A 20680-nucleotide genomic window follows, 5' to 3' on the forward strand; every position below is an offset into this window, starting at 1 on the left:
ACTTAATCAAACAAACTGAGTAAAATTTGGAAATATAATGCAATGCAACACAGAGAGTCGGTCAACACACAATTAACGCATAGCCTGGTCGATTACATTCTGACAAAGATTGCTCAACTAAGCAAGAGAATTGAAGCAAACGTGATCAGGTGAGGACAGGAGGCAAGGCCCCGTGTGGTTAGGCCCCACGCTGCAAAGTTCCAACCTGGACATCGCTTCCATGCTCGCTGCTACTCAATTGGCATCCCTACGAGAGATAGAGCGAGGCTCTACCTCGGTAAACAACAACCACCACCACCACCACAACCACCACCACAACCATCACTACAACAACCACCACAACAACCACCACAACAACCACCACAACAACCACAACAACAACCACCACAACAACCACAACAACCACCACAACCACCACAACAACCACAAACACCACAACAACCACCACAACAACCACCACAACAACCACAACAACCACAACAACAACCACAACAACCACAAACACCACAAACACCACAACAACCACCACAACAACAACAACCACCACAACAACCACCACAACCGCGATGAGAATTTCTCACCTCGGATTTCAGTTCACGCGTGAAGCGGCAGCTTCATGTTTCCTCGTGACGTCACGCGGCAGCAGGTGACGTGACGTCACTTCCGGGGTACAAAACACTCTCCTCCCACACTAATCGGACGGCTTTAACGGACACATTATGTTAATGAGCGTGCAGTCACCGGGCGTAGCTTTGCCCAAATAAGGATTGGCACCGGAACAGAAATCGGCAGCGGCCGAACGGAGGTGACGTAACGCTCAAGAGAGCGGTTGTCGGGTGTGGCTGACATGACGTCACTAGCGAGGCCAACCGCCCCCTCGCGTTTGACGCCGATGAGGTCATGCTGTGCGGTGACAGAAGGGGAGCGGCAGTGACGTGGTGAGCGCTGCGCTCCCGACCAGCCGAGTTCCATTCCCGCTCGTGGCCAACACCGCCAGTGACGATTTTCTGAACCGGTCCTGAGCCTCCTCTACGTCGACTCAGCCTCAAACGAGTACCCGGTGCGGTGTGTAGTAAACATCGCCACTAGGGAGACAAAGGCGGCCCGGCGTGGTACTGGTCACCCACCCCCTCGTGTGCCGTCTCACCCTTAATAGGTGCTCGCTAACAGCATTTGCCCCAACAGTCTGTGCAGGCTACACGGGGGATCTTTGTATTTATGTGTTGGGAGCAAGTTTGAGTGGCGTGTAGCCGTGGGAGCTGAACAGGCGCCTGCTGCTACTGACAGTCGTTGACTACGGTTGGACAGACGCTGATAGACAGACACAGACAAGACAGGTGGACAGACACAGACAAGAGGAACACAGAGACAGAGAAAGATAGACAGAGACAGAGAGACACAGGCAGAGAGAGACACAGAGGGGAACAGAGACACAGACGGACAGAGAGATGTGCCAGTTAAAAGGGTAAAACCTATTCCTATATCTTGTTACTGGCAAAGGAGGTCTCATAATGTAAATGCTCACCCCGAGCCCTCAATACTCTGATTGTGCGCTGTTTTTTGAGTTGTACGCCTTTTGGCGTCTTCTGGTCCAACACCAATGGAGACTAGGCTCTAATAAAAACTGTCTCGGGTGTGGACCAATCAAATTCAAGGACAGTGCATATTATTATCAGAGTTGTCTTTTTTGTTTGCATTTTGACTGCTTGTGTTGTGGTCATTGCAAACATGATGCTTTGAATAAAGGTGTCAGTTTTTGTGCCAGTTAAAAGGGTAAAACCTATTCCTATATCTTGTTTCTGGCAAAGGAGGTCTCATAATGTAAATGCTCACCCCGAGCCCTCAATACTCTGATAGTGCGCTGTTTTTTTAGTTGTACGCCTTTTGGCGTCTTCTGGTCCAACACCAATGGAGACTAGGCTCCAAGAAAAGCTGTCTCGGGAGTGGACCAATCAAATTCAAGGACAGTGCATATTATTATCAGAGTTGTCTTTTTTGTTTGCATTTTGACTGCTTGTGTTGTGGTCATTGCAAACATGATGCCTTGAATAAAGGTGTGAGTTTTTGTGCCAGTTAAAAGGGTAAAACCTATTCCTATATGTTGAACAAACTTAACTCGCTCCATTGAAAGAGATTCCTCAATCTTTGCCCATCCCCAGAAGTCGTTCTAGTTTCTAATTATTTCATTGTGTGTGGTGTGTACGTCTAAGCAATGTACACAGCTATGAACAAGATCAGCAAACAAGACGTCTTTCATACTCTTTGGTTCTTTCGGTAAAGTCACGCAGGTAGAAAAAATAAATAATAAAAAATAAATCGCGACGTTTCGATCGCAACACGAGCGGTCGTCCTCAGGTGAAAACATCCAGACATTGTCGCGGCAGAAGTCACGTGAGCTACGGCACGTGACAAAGATAAGGTGACCCCCCCCCCCCCCCGCCGTGGCTCACCCCGCTCAGCTGAGCATCGTTTTACTGCGGTAGGCTCACGCGAAATTGATTTCTGTAAGACGAAGGTACTTTGAAAACCCACTGGCTACTCTCTTTTATATAAGCGCACAACTTCATCTGTGACGAACGCTGTACTTTCCATCGTTTTCATGCAGGGGGCTCTGCAAATCTACGCACCCCCTGCATGAACAGTGGAGGCGCAGGGACAGACGTTCGATCGCGTTGGAATCGATCTGCAGACGGCGGTCTTCTCGCACGGCCATCTCTGTGTCACCTCATCTTGATCCCACGATCCCAACCAGGTGAAAGTCCGCATCGAACCGAATCCCCGGCAAGACCATCTACTTAACGACGTGAGAAAATTCACACCAAATGTCGTTTTCAAATAAGTCTTCCACATGTAAAATGAGATAAGCTTTTAATGAAGAAATACAATTATCTAATTCAAAACAATACAATTCTAAGCTGTTTCATTTTAAAACTTCAAAACGGAGCATCGGGAGCTTGCATGGAGGTGTCGTTCGTGTGCAATTTTTTTCGTGACTTTCCTGGCCCAAGGCCGTAAGTGGTTGTGAGGGGCGCCGCAGGCGGTCAGGCTTGCTTCAACCCTTGGTTGTGAACATCCAGACATTAATCAGCAAGGAGCATTTCTAGTCCTCGTTCACGAACATATAAGACGTCATGAAAAATTCTAATGAGTGTTGTTGTGGGGAATGTATCTACTAGATGTGCTCTGCCTTGTAACCGAATACAAATCTGTACCAAAAATGCATTTCAAATGTGCTCTTAAAATTACCTCCTTGCTATGAAGCAGATCAGCAGACACGACATCTTTCATTTATCGATCTCTCCACGAAACAAAGGAATGTTTACCACAAACTATATCTAGCACAGCCTTCTGAGAGTGCATCATTGATTCAGTGCAAGCCACCTGTGGACTCTTATTGGTGCACAGCGCATCAAAAGCAGCCGGGCTGTTTCAACCGATAGTTTCGAACATTCAGACGTTAATCAGCAAGGAGCATTTCTAGGCCTAGTAAGACAAAATCTACGTCAACACGTAATACAAAATTATAATTCGTGTTGTAGAGAATGCATCTCCCCTACGTGTAACTTTTGAGTGGTATGCCTTGTAACTGATTAATGATCCGAGTGTGCTCCCTATTTCAAAGAAAAAGAGTTGCTCCAGAGGAAGATGATTCCTGAAAACACAAAAATACCCTTTGACCTGTATCACAAGAACAATGAGTCTCACCTGAGTTATCTGTACAGGTTACTTCCAAAACACACACTTTGTCCTAACATCACTTATTCAATGTTTGACCCTTATAGACAAAATGATACATGTACGAACACAATCAGACAAGTATTAATGATAAATTATTGAGTCATTTTAACAAAATTTTATTACTGCACTGAAATATACTGTATCAGGTTACATCGTATTAACAAGAATATATTTTTTAAAAAATACACACCGTCTGCTTAACAGTGTATGTACAACATACTATTGTCATTAAAAACGAGTAGGCCATTGCATGCTGGCGTCTGGGTCAAAATTTACCAAATTCTAAACATTACCTACAAACTCCACAACTGAGATGCCACATCAACCATCGCCCCCTACTGACAGGCTCTTGTCCACATGCAGGCCGGTGCAGGGCCACCACCTTGTGCCACACAGGGGCAGCTGCTACTTGGGGATGCTCGAGTGTTTGAGACGAGATACGATAAATACACTCCGAATTGCCAGAGGCGATTAAGCAAGCACCATATAAATGCAATTATTGGAACAGTGAATGCTTGGGAGCTTATTGGCTCTCGCTACTGGTTTGAGATCTATGCAACCCACAGGTCCACAAAGACTGGCCGCTCTTACCCTGCAGGTTGCACCTAGGAATTGAGTGTTCAACTTCACATTCTTGTCATTGAAGGCCTGTGACAAAGGTGCATCTATTGGAGCGACATCGTCTCTGCCTTACACATCTACCGGGTCTCCATTTGACTTTGTATTGTCTAGGAAGTCCACCCACACCTCCACTTCCACAAACTGCTGGGAGTTGCCTCACTCTGCCTCGCAGTCAGAATTCTCCTCCTGCTTCACCTTGCCTCCATCGATGTGAAGGTCCGATTTTGGAGTTGAATCTTCATCTTCACATTTGACCTTCACTTCTGCGCTCTTCACCATCACTTCTTCACATTTCACCTCGATACCTTTAAAAGTGTCCAAGCTGGGATTTTCTTCCAGTTCTTGATTCATGAGAGATGGGCTCATTGCAGCACTTTGACTTTCACAAGCTGATTTCAGACTCCACTCCTTGTGGATCTTCTGATGCTTGTGAGTTCTCTTGTGTTTTTGAAGATGTGGTGACTGTGAAAACACCTTCCCACACAGACTGCAATTGAAGGGTTTCTCTCCCGTGTGTTCTTTGGTGTACATGAAGATTTGATGAACGTGTAAACGCCTTCCCACACACACTGCACTTGAAGGGTTTCTCTCCTGTGTGTGTTCTCTGGTGTGCTACAAGAGCAGATGAATCTGAAAACGCCTTCCCGCACACACTGCACTTGAAGGGTTTCTCTCCCGTGTGTCTTCTCTGGTGTCTTACAAGAGTAGATGACTGTGCAAACGCCTTCCCACACACAGTACACTTGAAAGGTTTCTCTCCCGTGTGTGTTCTCTGGTGTGTTACAAGAGTAGATGAAAGTGTAAACGCCTTCCCACACACACTGCACTTGAAGGGTTTCTCTCCCGTGTGTGTTCTCTGGTGTACATGAAGATTTGATGAATCTGAAAATGCCTTCCCACACACATTGCACTTGAAGGGTTTCTCTCCCGTGTGTGTTCTCTGGTGTGTTACAAGAGTAGATGAAACTGAAAACGCCTTCCCACACGCACTGCACTTGAAGGGTTTCTCTCCCGTGTGAGTTCTCTGGTGCAAGGTCAAATTTCTAGTACGATCCGTGCTGTATGCACACAGGTTGCATTGTTGCCTTTTTGTACCGAGCTGCGCCGAGTGCCTTTGCTCCATTAGACAAATTCTGCAGAGGAAGCAACAGAGGAAGCGACAGCTGCAGACAGAAAAAAACTTATGTCCACACCATCTACACGTCAGTATTGATGCAGAGAGGAATGCATACACACAGTCACACGTGACTTACATGTCTATACTTATTCATATATTCATGATATAGTGAAAAAGTGTCCCAAATTCATCACAAGGGCTGTTATGGCACACAATAAGAGGGCAAATGTCATAAACGTGCCTGGAAGCCCTCGTATCTTCAAAATTAATGTTAACCCAAAACTCCGAGCACACAATTTCGGCTGTCTGGCTTCAAAAGGAATATTAATGAAAGCGAAATTCAGCTGACATAGCAAAGGGTGTTGAAAATAATACTATTTGTGTTGTGCAGAAATGCATAAATTAATGTTCAATTGCAACTTAGAGGTGTGAAGCCAGGCACAGATGTCCTTGAATGCTGGGATGGACAGTTCCGACTTCAGCTGCACGTGTGCTGTGATAACTTCCTGACTCCATTCTTACAAAGAGTTCCATAGAAAACTAAAATAAACTGTTTTGATATAACCGCCGTGCTCAATATAGTTAATAGAGTTTACTGCAAATACAAACTTGACCCTGTCACACACTCAGAGGTGGAGCCAGGATTTTCAGGTAGGAGGGGCAACCCCTTCAGCAATTAAAAATGATAGTTGTTAGTAAGTAAGGAGTTATTAGTAAGGAGTTGTTAGTGAGTAAGGAGTTGTTAGTAAGGAGTTGTTAGTAAGTAAGGAGTTGTTAGTAAGGAGTTGTTAGTAAGTAAGGAGTTGTTACTAAGGACTTGTCCTATGCTTTTTATTCGACGCGTGTGATAGGCATCGCGCTCGCTGAAGGTGTTTGCCATCAGGGAAGTCGTGTACTGAATACGCAACTGCACACAATTGTGAATTTGTGTCTGTTTGAAATGTTCAGCATACTTCCAAACATGCTACAAACTTGACATTTGTAATGTGGGTAGCTTCCAGATTGGACACAATGCACAAAGTATTAAAATATAATTTTGTATTTTGGGGGAGTGGGGGAATTGACCATGGAGTGTGTGGCGTCAACCCGCAACACAGATAAGGGATTATGAAATTTGAAATTTATCCAAGACAAGAATCCAAGTCCCAGGCGAAGCCAGGTAGTGAAGCTAGTTAATAATAAACCCCAATGATCCGATCGAAATTAGGGATTTCAATCGGACCATTGGGGAAGTACGTGCCACCACACCCCCACTGGCTCCACCACTGTCACACACTGGCATGGTTCACAGGTGGTGGTGTGTCCAGACCCATGCCTGGCCACTTTCACCTGCTCAGAATTAATGCTTCCTCACTCCACCAAGTAGAGTGAACACCGCCACGCCTCCAGAGTGAACACCGCCACGTGTCCAGAGTGAACACCGCCACGTGTCCAGAGTGAACACCGCCAAGCGTCTTGAGTGAACACCGTAACACGTCCAGAGTGAACCCCGCCACGTGTCCAGAGTGAACACCGCCACGCATCCAGAGTGAACACCGCCACGCGTCCAGAGTGAACACCTCCACGCATCCAGAGTGAACACCTCCACGCGTTTAGAGTGAACACCGCCATGCTGTTGACAAGCCCCACCTTGTTGTTATTGTTGTTGTGGGCAGGTCGCTTTTGAAAACAAGAGGAGTACAGCAGTTGAACGCGGGCGTGGCCTGGTAAAAAAATTAAATAAAAACTGTGAATATTTAAAATAAAACAAAGTAACAAAGTAGCAAGCCAGGTGAAGAGAAATTAAAACTTAAGCAAGATAGTCTTTGGTTCTTTCGGTAAAGTCACGTGGAAAAAAACTAAATAAATAAAATAATATTTTCAGTTTCATTTATTTGGTATAGCTCTGTGAGCCCTTCGGCTCTTGAATCGGGTGCAACCGCAACAAACAAAAAACAAAAACACGAACAAGAAAACATCTTGAAGTGACTATGTGACTGTGCAAATAGAAAATCCAGGAAAAAACAGCAAAATATTCCAGAAAAAGCACCGTACACCAACGCTGTGTGCAAATAGCATACGACGTTTCGATTGCAACACAAGCAATCATCATCAGGTACAAATGAAAGAGAAAACAAACCTAGAAAACTTAGAAACGTACGGGAACACAACACAAAGAGTCGGCTAACATAAGTCAACACCCCACCTGGTTGATAACGTTCTTCCAAAGATTGCTCAATTTGAGAGACAAAACACAGACACGGAGACACATACACAGAGAGAGATAACACAAAGACACACAGAGAGAGATACACACATAGGCAACGCCTCTGTGTCGAGGCCTTAAATAGCGAGAGAGGGGGGGGGGGGTAGAGAAATTAGCAAGTCATTGCAAGGCCGTAGCCATGGAGTCAACATTGGGGGGGGACCAAATTTTCCAGGGGGTCTGGGGTCCCCCCCCCCCAGAAAAAAATGTAATTTGAAAACTAATTTCCTGCCATTTCCTGCATAAAATATTTTAAAAATTCACTAACACATGGGTTGGAATTTGTTTTATTTGATACAATGTCTAATATTGTATTGTATTACATTGCTCTGTTTTTTCTTTTTTACCTTTTCTTGTTTCATAGTATGTAATGGCAGAGATTAGGGATTCATAAAGTACAACGCAATCATATAAACAGAAATCTATGCATTGTTATATGAAGACAAGTCCAGATTTTGTGGCCAAGGTTTAGCAAATTGTGGTTTTTATTAACATAGCAATTATTATTTAAAAAACATATTTTCATAGCAATATATTGGGGGGGACATTTTTGAGCATATTTTATTATTGGGAGGGGGGTGTTGTTGTATATGAGCCTTTTCTAAAATTGATATTAACAATAATATTTGCATTATATATATTTTTTTACAAACAAACAAAATAATCAATAAAACCCGTAAGCCAGGCACACTAAAAACCAGATGTCGATCATAAACAGACCATTAAAAAATAAAGAAATAATAAAACTCTCGAGGTGAGCATGTTAGCAGCTATCTGTGAAGATCTCCAGATGAACAAGAGTTTGATGTGCCCTAAGGGAGGTCACGCAGAGGGAAGCCCTCCGCAAGCCAGAAACGAGGACGCCCACGGGTTAAACCATATATTTTTTTTTCCTTTGTCATTAAAACAACGGTTCAAATTTAAAATGCAATAACAAGAATAAGCTAAAGTAAGCGGTCCTTGCGCTCACTCCAATCAAGACCAGGCCACCAGATACATCAGTGAATTATTATCCAATAATTAATTCGCGATCAAATGATTTTCACCTTTAATACTTTTACTGTTAAAACAAAGCTTGGAGACAAAATACCGAGTCACATCAAAGGTTATCGAGAAGGAATGAGGTGAACGGGCAAACTTACAAAAGAGTTTAAACAATATCCCAAGCAACCCCGACCACCTTTATCACAAGGGGCCATCTGGAAAAGCCAGCTGGGTTTGATGAGGAGACACACCCCACCCCACACATGGCAACCAGGCAAACAAAGTTTTAAAGAAAATTGCAATATAATATTAATAATAACGTGTTAACCTTAAACGATATTCCATTATAGAACCTTACAGAACCAAGGGATATGGATTCCAACAATCTGGAAACGGACCTCTTAAACTCAGGATGAAAATTATTTTTCTTTCTAATAACTCCATCATATCAATGCGAACCTCGGTAACCCGAGAGGGGTGTCGGGAGGACGTAGTTACAAACACGAGTCTTGGCGAACATGGGACCAAATGATATTTGAGAAATATAAAGTCGAAAGTATAAAGAGATAGGTACTCCCGACCACCTTTGTCTCTCCCGAAGAGCGCGAGAGAGGAATTTCACGCCAGGGCAAACAGATCGTTATCGCAGGAGCCATCTGTACAACCACACGAACTCACACACACAGACCCCGCCCCCCCCTTTTCCACTGCGCAGAGATAATTGTCTTTGAATATAACGGTCAGCCGCATTTTCAAAAGTCAGTGAAGTTAAGTCAAGAGTCAAGACAGATCAGCGAGTCAAGACGTCCACAGGACGAGCAGTCGCATGGAGCGGCTGGCTCCGAGCCTCGCTGAGTAGCGAGGATCGCTGAGTCGCGATGTATCAACAAAAGTGAGTCATACAGCAGTGGAGGAAACCTGCTGTCAGCGAACCAGCACGGGCGCGTTCGCGCACTTCAACAGAGAGAGCACGTGCGACTCAACTCACTCAACTGAAGAAAAAGCTTGGCCAGCCGCCAACAAAGTATCAGCGAATCAGCGCTGAGAGCGCTCGAGCATCTCCACAAAGCAAGCACGTGCAACGTGGCTCAACCAGCAGCGGAAAAGCACGAGCAGCCGCCAACAACTTCAGCAAACCAGTGACCAAGCGCGTGCGACTTGAGTCATACAGCAGTGGAGGAAACCTGCTGTCAGAGAGCCGCCAACAACCTCAACAAAGAGAGCGCGTGCGACTCGGCTCACTCAGCAGAAGAAAACTTGACCTGTCGCCCGCGAGCGCAGCGTCAGATACTACAGCAGTGGAAAGAGCGCGCACCGGCGCAGCTCATCCAGCAGTGGAGGAAACTGCTGTCAGCGAATCAGCACGGGCGCGTTCGCGCATCTTCAAGGAGAAAGAGCGCGGCCAGCAACGCCAAGCAAGAGCGTGCAGCAGCTCAGCCAGCAGTGGAGAGAAACTGCTATCAGCGAACCAGCACGGGCGCGTTCGCGCATCTTCAAGGAGAGGGAGCGCGCGCCACCAGCGTGCCATCAGCACCAGCATTAGCACCAGCGCGTGCCAACAGCGCGCCACCAGCGTGCCACCAGCACCAGCGCGTGCCAACAGCGTGCCACCAGCGTGCTACAGCGCGCAACTTCGCGTCACCAGGGCTGAGAGGGCAGCGGCCCCGCACTCAACACCCATCGGCGCGACGACGGCGAGCGTCGTGCTGACTCATCCAGCCAGCGGTGGACAGAAACTGGCAGTCGTTCGTATGCCCCTCCCCCACACTCCCTCCTCACTCCCCCACCGCTACACAACGAACAAACATTTTTTTTGACAAGGAAATCAACCTAGGCGTTTGCTCAACGCAAGAAATCAACAACCCTCCCATTAAACATACAAGACTCATGATAACTGCGTCAACTATTAGCTGATAACGAAAAACATCGCCACCCATATCAGAATTTCGCATATCAGAATGTGTTAAGGATTGGATACGAATCAAAGACCGAGTGCCGTGTTGTGTAACAATTCAAGTATACGAGTTTGCATATTATAAAGTTAAGGTTTGATAGAATAGTTTGCATGTATTTAAGCTCTCTCTCAACAACCGATCGATTGCGCTACGCGTCGGGAATTAACCACAGGTGCCGCTATCGAGGTGAAACAACGCAATCGTGATGGTATCATGTTAACGCTGTGTTGAAATTCCAAAATCCCGAGATTGAGTTTTCATATTATCCAAAAATTAAAGTTAGCTAGAAATAAAATTTATTAAAGCAGAAGGTTTGTGTGTGATTCTTCCTGAAATTCTGCATAATATTGTTCTGTGTATGAGATCTGAATCCTGGGGACCTATCATAAGCACACTATCACCACACATAATCCATAACACACATAATTCGTAATGTTCAATCGAGAGTAATCGTATCCTTATCGATAATACGGAATTAAAGAGCAGAGTCGAATCGACTCTCTCTCATTCACGCTCACAACGCTGCGTCACTGCATACGATTAATTGCGTCATTCCAATTCATAACACAATCCTAGTCAGCGAGGCTCGACCTGATAATCCATAACGACCTGCATTATCCTAACCACGCCCACTCGCATAAATTAATACGATTATCTCTCGAATCAGCATAATTTATGCGCATAATTGCACTAATTAACATAATTTCAGATAAATTATGCAAAATTCAACTTTCAATTAATTTTCATTATTTTCATCAATTTTCATAAAACATATATACAACAGTGTGTGTCGCCCAATATATATTATAATTATAATATATTACAATTACGGCCTTGTGCCAATGACAGATTGGAGCTTTGGTGACTGCAGTAAATAATAACAGGACACAGAGAGAAAGCACACTTAATCAAACAAACTGAGTAAAATTTGGAAATGTAATGCAATGCAACACAGAGAGTCGGTCAACACAAAATTAACGCATAGCCTGGTCGATTACATTCTTACAAAGATTGCTCAACTAAGCAAGAGAATTGAAGCAAACGTGATCAGGCGAGGACAGGAGGCAAGGCCCCGTGTGGTTAGGCCCCACGCTGTAAAGTTCCAACCTGGACATCGCTTCCATGCTCGCTGCTACTCAATTGACATCCCTACGAGGCGAGGCTTTACCTCGGTAAACAACAACCACCACCACAACCACCACCACAATCACCACCACAACCACCACCATCACAACCACCACAACCACCACCACAATCACCACCACAACAACCACAACCACCACAACAACAACCATGAGAATTTCTCACCTCGGATTTCAGTTCACGCACGAAGCGGCAGCTTCCTGTTTCCTCGTGACGTCACGCGGCAGCATGTGACATGACGTCACTTCTGGGGTACAAGACACTCTCCTCCCACACTGAGCGGACGGCTTTAACGAACACATTATGTTAATGAGCGTGCAGTCACCGGGCGTAGCTTTGCCCAAATAAGGATTGGCACCGGAATAGAAATCGGCAGCGGCCGAACGGAGGTGACGTCACGCTCAAGAGAGCGGTTGTCGGGGTGGCTGACATGACGTCACTAGCGAGGCCAACCGCCCCCTCGCGTTTGACGCCGTTGAGGTCACGCTGAGCGGTGACAGAAGGGCAGTGACGTGGGGAGCGCTGCGCTCCCGACCAGCCGAGTTCCATTCCCGCTCGTGGCCAACACCGCCAGTGACGATTTTCTGAACCGGTCCTGAGCCTCCCCTACGTCGACTCAGCCTCAAACGAGTACCCGGTGCGGTGTGTAGTAAACATCGCCACTAGGGAGACAAAGGCGGTCCGGCGTGGTGTTGGTCACCCACCCCCTCGTGTGCCGTCTCACCCTTAATAGGTGCTCGCTAACAGCACTTGCCCCTACATTCTGTCCAGGCTTTACGGGGGATCTTTGTCTTTGTGTTAGGTGCTCACAAACTGCACTTTCCCCAAGTCTGTCCAGGCTATACGGGGGATCTTTGTGTGTTGGGAGCAAGTTTGAGTGGCGTGTAGCCGTGGGAGCTGAACGGGCGCCTGCTGCTACTGACAGTCGTTGACTACGGTTGGACAGACGCTGATAGACAGACAAGACAGGCGGACAGACACAGACAAGAGGAACACAGACAGATAGACAGAGAGACACAGGCAGAGAGAAACACAGAGGCGAACAGAGACACAGACGGACAGAGAGATGTTGAGCAAACTTAACTCGCTCCATTGAAAGAGATTCCTCAATCTTTGCCCATCCCCGGAGGTCGTTCAAGTTTCTATTTATTTCATTGTGTGTGGTGTGTACGTGTAAGCAATGTGGGATATCGATGTACACGGATATGAACAAGATCAGCAGACAAGACGTCTTTCATACTCCTTGGTTCTTTCGGGAAAGTCACGCAGGTAGAAAAAATAAAATAATAAAAAATAAATCACGACGTTTCGATCGCAACACGAGCGGTCGTCCTCAAGTGAAAACATCCAGACATTGTCGCGGCAGAAGTCACGTGAGCTACGGCACGTGACAAAGATAAGGTGACCCCCCCCCCTCCCCCAGTGACTCGCCCCGCTCAGCTGAGCATTGTTTTAATGCGGTAGGCTCACGGGAAATTGATTTCTGTAAGACAAAGGAACTTTGAAAACCCACTGGCTAAACTCTTTTATATAAGCGCTCAAATTTATCTGTGATGAACGCTGAACTTTCCATCGTTTTCATGCAAGGGGCGCTGCTAACCTACGCGCCCCCTGCATGAACGACGGAGGCACAGGGACAGACGTTCGATCGCGTTGGAATCAATCTGCAGACGGCGGTCTTCTCGCACGCCCAGCTCTGTGTCGCCTCATCTCGATCCCGCGATCCCAACCAGGTGAAAGTCCGCATCGAACCGAATCCCCGGCAAGGCCATCTACTTAACTACGAGAGAAAATTCACAAGAAATGTCGTCATCAATGAAGTCTTCCAGATGTAAAATGATAAGCTTTTAATGATGAAATACAATTATCTAACTCAAAAAGTTAATATAATTTAAAGTTATTTCATTTTCCAACTTCAAAACGGAGCATCGGGAGCTTGCGTGGAGGCGTCGTTCGTGTGAAATTTTTTTCGTGACTTTCCTTGCCCAAGGTCGTAAATGGTTGTGAGAGGCACCGCAGGCGATCTGGCTTGCTTCAAGCCATGGTTGTGAACATCCAGACGTTAATCAGCAAGGATCATTTCCCGTCCTAATTCGACAAAATCTACGTCAACACGTAATACAAAATTATAATTCGTGTTGCAGAGAATGTATCTCCTCTACGTGTAACTTTTGAGTGTTATGCTTTGTAATTGATGAATGATCCGAGTGTGCTCCCTATTTAAAATAGAATGAGTTGCTCCAGAGGGAGATGCTTCCTGAAAACACAAAAATACCCTTTGACCTGTATCACAAGAACAATGAGTCTCACCTGAGTTATCTGTACAGGTTACTTCCAAAACACACACTTTGTCCTAACATCACTTATTCAATGTTTGACCCTTATAGACAAAATGTTACATATACGAACACAATCAGACAAGTATTAATTCTAAATTATTGACAATCATTTTAACAAAATTACATAACTGCACTGAAATATACTGCATCAGGTTACATCACATTACCAAGAGGCTAATTAAAAAAATATGCACCATCTGCTTAACAGTGTATGTACAACATACTATTGCGCCATTCAAAACGAGTAGGCCATTGCATGCTGGCGTTTGGGTTAAAATTGATCAAATTCTAAACATTACCTACAAACTCCACAACTAAGATGGCACATTAACCATCGCCCCCTACTGACAGGCTCTTGTCCACATGCAGGCCGGTGCAGGGCCACCACCTTTTGCCACACAGGGGCAGCTGCTACTTGGGGATGCTCTTCGAGTGTTTGAGACGAGATACGACACAAAACTCCGAATTGCCAGAGGCGATTAAGCAAGCACCATATAAATGCAATTATTAGAACCTTAAATTTCGATTTAAAGCTTTCGTGACTGCAAGGATTCATCTTCTTTGGTTCTTTCGGTAAAGTCACGTAGAATGAGAATACTCATTCTACGTATTAGAACCTTGTGAATGCTTGGGAGGGTATTGGCTCTCGCTCCTGGTTAGAGATCTACGCAACCCACAGGTCCACAAAAACTGGCCGCTCTTACCCTGCAGGTTGCAGGGTAAGGCCTGTGACAAAGGTGCATCTATTGGAGCGACATCATCTCAAGCTTACACATCTACCGGGTCTCCATTTGACTTGGTTTTGTCTTGGAGGAAGTCCACCCACACCTCCACTTCCACAAACTGCTGGGAGTTGTCCCGCTCTGCCTCACAGTCAGAATTCTCCTCCTGCTTCACGTTGCCTCCATCGATGTGAAGGTCCGATTTTGGAGTTGAATCTTCATCTTCACATTTCACCTTCACTTCTTCGCTCTTCACCATCACTTCTTCACATTTCACCTTCACCTCTTCATATTTCACCTCGATACCTGTAAATGTGTCGAAGCTGGGATTTTCTTCCGGTTCTTGTTTCATGAGGGATGGGCTCATTGCGGCACTTTGACGTTCATAAACTGATTTCAGACTCCACTCCTTGTGGAGCGTCTCATGCTTGTGTGTTATCTGGTGTACATGAAGATTTGATGAAAGTGTAAACGCCATCCCGCACGGAGTGCACCTGAAGGGTTTCTCTATCCTGTGTGTTCTCTGGTGTTTTTTAAGAGTAGATGAATCTGAAAACACCTTCCCACACACACTGCACTTAAAGGGTTTCTCTCCTGTGTGAGTTCTCTGGTGTGTTACAAGAGTAGATGACTGTGCAAACGCCTTCCCACACACACTGCACTTGAAGGGTTTATCTCCCGTGTGTGTTCTCTGGTGTTTTTTAAGAGCAGATGATCGTGCAAACGCCTTCCCACACACACTGCACTTGAAGGGTTTCTCTCCTGTGTGTGTTCTCTGGTGTGTTACAAGAGGAGATGAATGTGAAAACGCCTTCCTACACACACTGCACTTGAAGGGTTTCTCTCCTGTGTGTGTTCTCTGATGTGTTATAAGAGTAGATAACTGTGCAAACGCCTTACCACACACAGTGCACTTGAAGGGTTTCTCTCCCGTGTGTATTCTCTGGTGTGTTACAAGAAGAGATGAATGTGCAAACGCCTTCCCACACACACTGCACTTGAAGGGTTTATCTTCCGAGTGTGTTCTCTGGTGTTTTACGAGAGTACATGAAAGTGCAAATGCCTTCCCACACACACTGCACTTGAAGGGTTTCTCTCCCGTGTGAGTTCTCTGGTGTCTTACAAGAAGAGATGAATGTGCAAACGCCTTCCCACACACACTGCACTTGAAGGGTTTCTCTCCTGTGTGAGTTCTCTGGTGCCGTGTCAAATTTCTAGTACGATCCGTGTTGTTTGCAAGCCGGTCGCATTGTTTCCCTTTTGCACCGAGCTGCGCCGAGTGCCTTTGCTCCATCAGACAAATTCTGCAGAGGAAGCGACAGCTGCAGACAGAAACAAATAATATCCATACCATCTACACGTCAGTATTGATGTGCAGAGGAATGCTTATATACAGTCCCACATGACTTACATGTCTATACTTATTCTATATTCATGATATAGTGAAAAAGTGTCTCAAATTCATCACACGGGCTGTTATGGCACACAATGAGAGGGCAAATGGTCATAAACGTGCCTGGAAGCCCTCGTATCTTCAAAATGAATGTTAACCCAAAACTCCGAGCACACAATTTCGGCTTTCTGGCTTCAAAAGGAATATTTATGAAAGCTAAATTAAGCTGACATAGCAAAGGGTGTTGAAAATAATACTATCTGTGTTATGCAGAAATGCATAAATTCATGTTCAATCGCAACTTAGAGGTGTGAAGCCCGGCACATGTCCTTGAATGCTGGGAAGAACAGTTCTGACTTCAGTTGCACGTGTGCTGTGATAACTTCCTGACTCCATTCTTACAAAGAGTTCCAGAGGAAAACAAACTATTGTTTTGATATAACCTCCGTGCTCAATAGAGTTAATAGACTTTACTACAAATACAAACTTGACACTGTCACACACTGGCATGGTAAACAGTTGGTGGTGTATATTCTTAGCTCTTTCGGTAAAGTCACGTTGAAGGGAAATAATAAGATAATAAAATATATATAAAACAATAAAATTCTCACGACGTTTCGACCATAACACGAACGGTCATCATCAGGTGTGAAAAACCAACGGCAAGAAACATTTGAAAGAAGTGGTGGTTTGCATTTATTTATTTAAAAAACGTTAGCGACACGGGCAGCGATTTGGCAGTTTCTTTAGAAGGACAAGTCTACCTATGTTCTGAAAAGAGGGGGGAGACGAAAAATTAATGTATGCTGTCTGAAAGCCACCGTAAGCGTGAACAATCAATTAAGACCTGAAATGGTTTATCAAATCCTTCCAATAATTGCTAAGCCAGAATCCATCTTCTCAGTTGAAATTGTCTCTGTGCTTGTATATGTGGATAGCCTCATAAACTAATCTCTCATGGCAGCCAGATGGCTTACAAAGAACCTGTCTTGGAGAAGTCAATGTCATGTGAGCCTACCAAATTATAACAATGATCTGCCACGGCCGAGGTGTTGGTCCTACCGTGTTTAAGGTCTGCTTTGTATTCACGAATGCGGTCTGAGACATGGCGTTTGGTTTCTCCAATGTAACTACTACCACAGAGGCAACTTAGTTTGTAGACACCAGGGTACTGTATGTCCGGATTCACATCTTTTACAGACGGAACCAGATCACGGATTTTATGTAATGTGTTGAAACGGACCTGGATCTTGTGTTTATTCAAGATTTTGGAGATCTTTTTTGTGATCCCCGCTATGTAGGGTAAAGTGATGGTTTTGAAAAGCTTCTCAAGAGGGTCCTTCTTCATGGTTTGAGTGATAGCTTTGCGGATTGTATAGTCGGAGTATCACTCAAACCATGAAGAACTCATCCTTCTAAACAAACTGCCAAATTGCTGTCTGTGGCGCTAACGCTTTTTTATCAATAAATAAATACAAACACCGTTTAAAAATAAATGCAAACCGCCACTTCTTTCAAATGTTTCTTGCCGTTGGGTTTTTCACACCTGATGATGACCGTTTGTGTTATGGTCGAAATGTCGTGAGAATTTATATATATATTTTATTATTTTATTGTTTCCCTTCAACGTGACTTTACCGAAAGAGCTAAGAATATGAATTAATGCAGTCACGAAAGCTTTAAATCAAAATTTAGTTGGTGGTGTGTCCAGACGCATGCCTGGCCACCTTCATCCGCTCAGTATTAATGCTTCCTTACTCCACCAAGTAATTAATTGAAGATCAATCAACATCGTCGAGGCTGCGTGTCTCTCTCTCCATGTGGTGAGATGTTAACTACCTCTCCTGGAATACAGTATGTCGTGGGTTCGATGCCGACCCTGGCGCCTGCTGTATATTTGGAGTTTGTGTGTCCCTCTCTCTCTCCCTGTGGCCGCGTGGATTTCCCTCCGGATTCCCCAGTTGTCCCCACTCCACATGCAGAGAAAGAACACCGCCACGCGTCTAGAGTGAACACCGCCACGCGTCTAGAGTGAACACCGCCACACGTCTAGAGTGAACACCGCCACGCGTCTAGAGTGAACACCACCACGCGTCTAGAGTGAACACCACCACGCCTCTAGAGTGAACACCACTAAGCGTCTAGCGTGAACACCGCCACGCGTCCAGAGTTAACACCGCCATGCGTCTAGAGTGAACACCACCACACGTCTAGAGTGAACACCGCCACGCATCTAGAGTGAACACCGCCACGTGTCTAGAGTGAACATCGCCACACATCTAGAGTGAACACCACCACGCATCTAGAGTGAACACCGCCACGCGTCTAGAGTGAACACCGCCACGCGTCTAGAGTGAACACCACCACGCTGTTGACGAGCCTCACCTTGTGTTGTGGGCAGGTCGCTGCTGAAAGCAAAAGTGGTACAGCAGCTCAAGCGGGCTTGGCCTGGTAAAAAAGAATGAAATAAAAACTGCGTGAATATTTAAAAGTAAAACAAAGTGACAAAGTGGCGAGCCGAGTGAAGACAAATTAAACTTAAGCGAGAGAATTGAAGCAAACGCGATCAGGCGAGGGCAGGAGGCAAGGCCCCGCGTGGCTAGGCCCCGCGCTGTAAAGTTCCAACCTGGACATCGCTTCTATGCTCGCTGCTACTCAATTGACATCCCTACGAGAGAGAGCGAGGCTCTACCTCGGTAAACAACAACCACCACCACAACAACCACCACCACAACAACCACCACAACCACAACCGCGATGAGAATTTCTCACCTCGGATTTCAGTGCACGGCGGAGCAGCAGCTTCCTGTTACTTCGTGACATCACGCAGCAGGAGTTGACATGACGTCACTTGCGGGGTGCCGAACTCGTCGCAATAAACTCGCGACGGCTTTCATGAATATATTATGTTAATGAGCCGCCAGTCACCGGGAGTAGCTTTGCCCAAACAAGGATTCTAGTTGAACAGGTAAGGGAAGTGACCCAGGCAGAGGTGACGTCACGCTCAAGGGCGCAGTGGACCGGGTGGGATGAATACCTTGGTGACATGACGTCACTAGCGAGGTACACCTCCCCCTGGCGTTTCACGCCGATGAGGTAATGCTGAGTGGTGACGTCACAGAGCGGGGTTGGAGTTTAAGTTGATTTAGATTCATTTTCCCTTGCTCCCTGCCTTGATCAGAGACCCCTTGGGTGTGAGCTCAGCAACAACTGTGTGTGTGTACACTGTGTGTACGTGTACACTGTATGTGTGTACACTGTACGTGTGTACACTGTGTGTGTGTACACTGTGTGTGTGTACACACACAGTGCGTGTACTACTCACTCTGTGTGTACACTGTGTGTACACTTTGTATGTACGTACACTGTGTGTTTGCACTGTGTGTACACACACTGTGTGTGTGTGACTGGGCCCCCCACAGTGTGTACACACACTGTGTGTGTGTACACACACACACTCTGGGGGGCCCAGTCATATAAGTCAGTCGACCAATGGCATTTTTTCATCAATTTATTATTTTCCAATTTTTTTTTCTATTTACGTAACTTTACCGAAAGAACCAAGAATACAGTAGCACATTCTCTATTCATTGCAGAGATTCAAGGTTCAACACCGACAGACACACCTGGCTACCCCAGTAACATTCACCAAAATATGCACAGTCTGCTTAACGGCAGCTATAAAACATAGCGTTGTGTCATTCACAACGCGCAGGTCATTGCATATTTGTGTCACGGTCAAAATTGGGGTAATTCCAAACATTATCCAGAAACTACACAACGGAGATGGCGCTCCAATGATCGCCCCCTACCGACAGACTCATGTCCACGTGCAGGCCGGTGCAGGGCCACCTTGTGCCACACAGGGGCAGCTGCCACTTGGGGGGGGGGGGGGGGGTCCTTCGCTTGTTTGAGATGAGATTCGAGGCAATTAGACAAGCGATTTATGAGTGCAAATATGATGTTGGTAACGTAGTGAATGCTTGGGAGCTTCATCGTCTCTCGCTCCTGCTGACAGATGTACCCAGCCCACAGCTCCACAGATACAAGACGCTCCTCCTGTGCAGGTTCGGCTACGTACGGTGCAAAAGAAGTTCCAGATACACACAGAGACTCACAGAGACCCACAGATAGCATGGTTGGCTACGTATGGTGCAAAATAAGTTCAACGTACACACAGAGAGTCAGAGCAAGTTTGAGTTGCATGTAGTCGTGGGCCATGAAAGTTGAATTGGCGCATGTTGCTACTGACAGTAGTTGAATACGGTTGGGAAGATGCTGATAGACACACACAGAGACTGACAAGAGAGAGGTGGACAGACACAAACAAGAGGAAGACAGAAAGAAAGATACAGAGACGACAGAGACACAGTCAGTGAGAGAGAGAGACACAGAGGGGAACAGAGACACAGATGGACAGAGA

General features: G+C 45.7%; 1 protein-coding gene and 1 long non-coding RNA gene across 2 annotated transcripts in view; both read right to left on the reverse strand.

The window, feature by feature from the left end:
• The window catches only part of LOC116957218 (uncharacterized), a 60929-nt gene that overhangs the window by 17095 nt on the left and 23154 nt on the right, over positions 1 to 20680 (reverse strand). Inside the window, exons 3-5 of the mRNA XM_076055616.1 lie at positions 15424 to 16186; positions 5014 to 5335; positions 4746 to 4764 (exon numbers count right to left, since the gene is read on the reverse strand). Coding sequence (XP_075911731.1) covers positions 4746 to 4764; positions 5014 to 5335; positions 15424 to 16186 — 1104 coding nt within the window. The remainder of the gene's footprint in view (positions 1 to 4745; positions 4765 to 5013; positions 5336 to 15423; positions 16187 to 20680) is intronic.
• On the reverse strand, positions 16601 to 19346 carry LOC142906903 (uncharacterized). Its single transcript, XR_012930546.1, has 3 exons — positions 19030 to 19346; positions 18643 to 18705; positions 16601 to 18227 (listed from the first exon to the last, which is right to left on the reverse strand). It is a non-coding gene; the product is annotated as an uncharacterized LOC142906903 (long non-coding RNA).

Source organism: Petromyzon marinus, chromosome 71 (assembly GCF_048934315.1).
Source record: "Petromyzon marinus isolate PM22_M1 ecotype Great Lakes invasive population chromosome 71, UKy_Petmar_22M1.pri1.0, whole genome shotgun sequence".
NCBI lineage: Eukaryota > Metazoa > Chordata > Hyperoartia > Petromyzontiformes > Petromyzontidae > Petromyzon > Petromyzon marinus.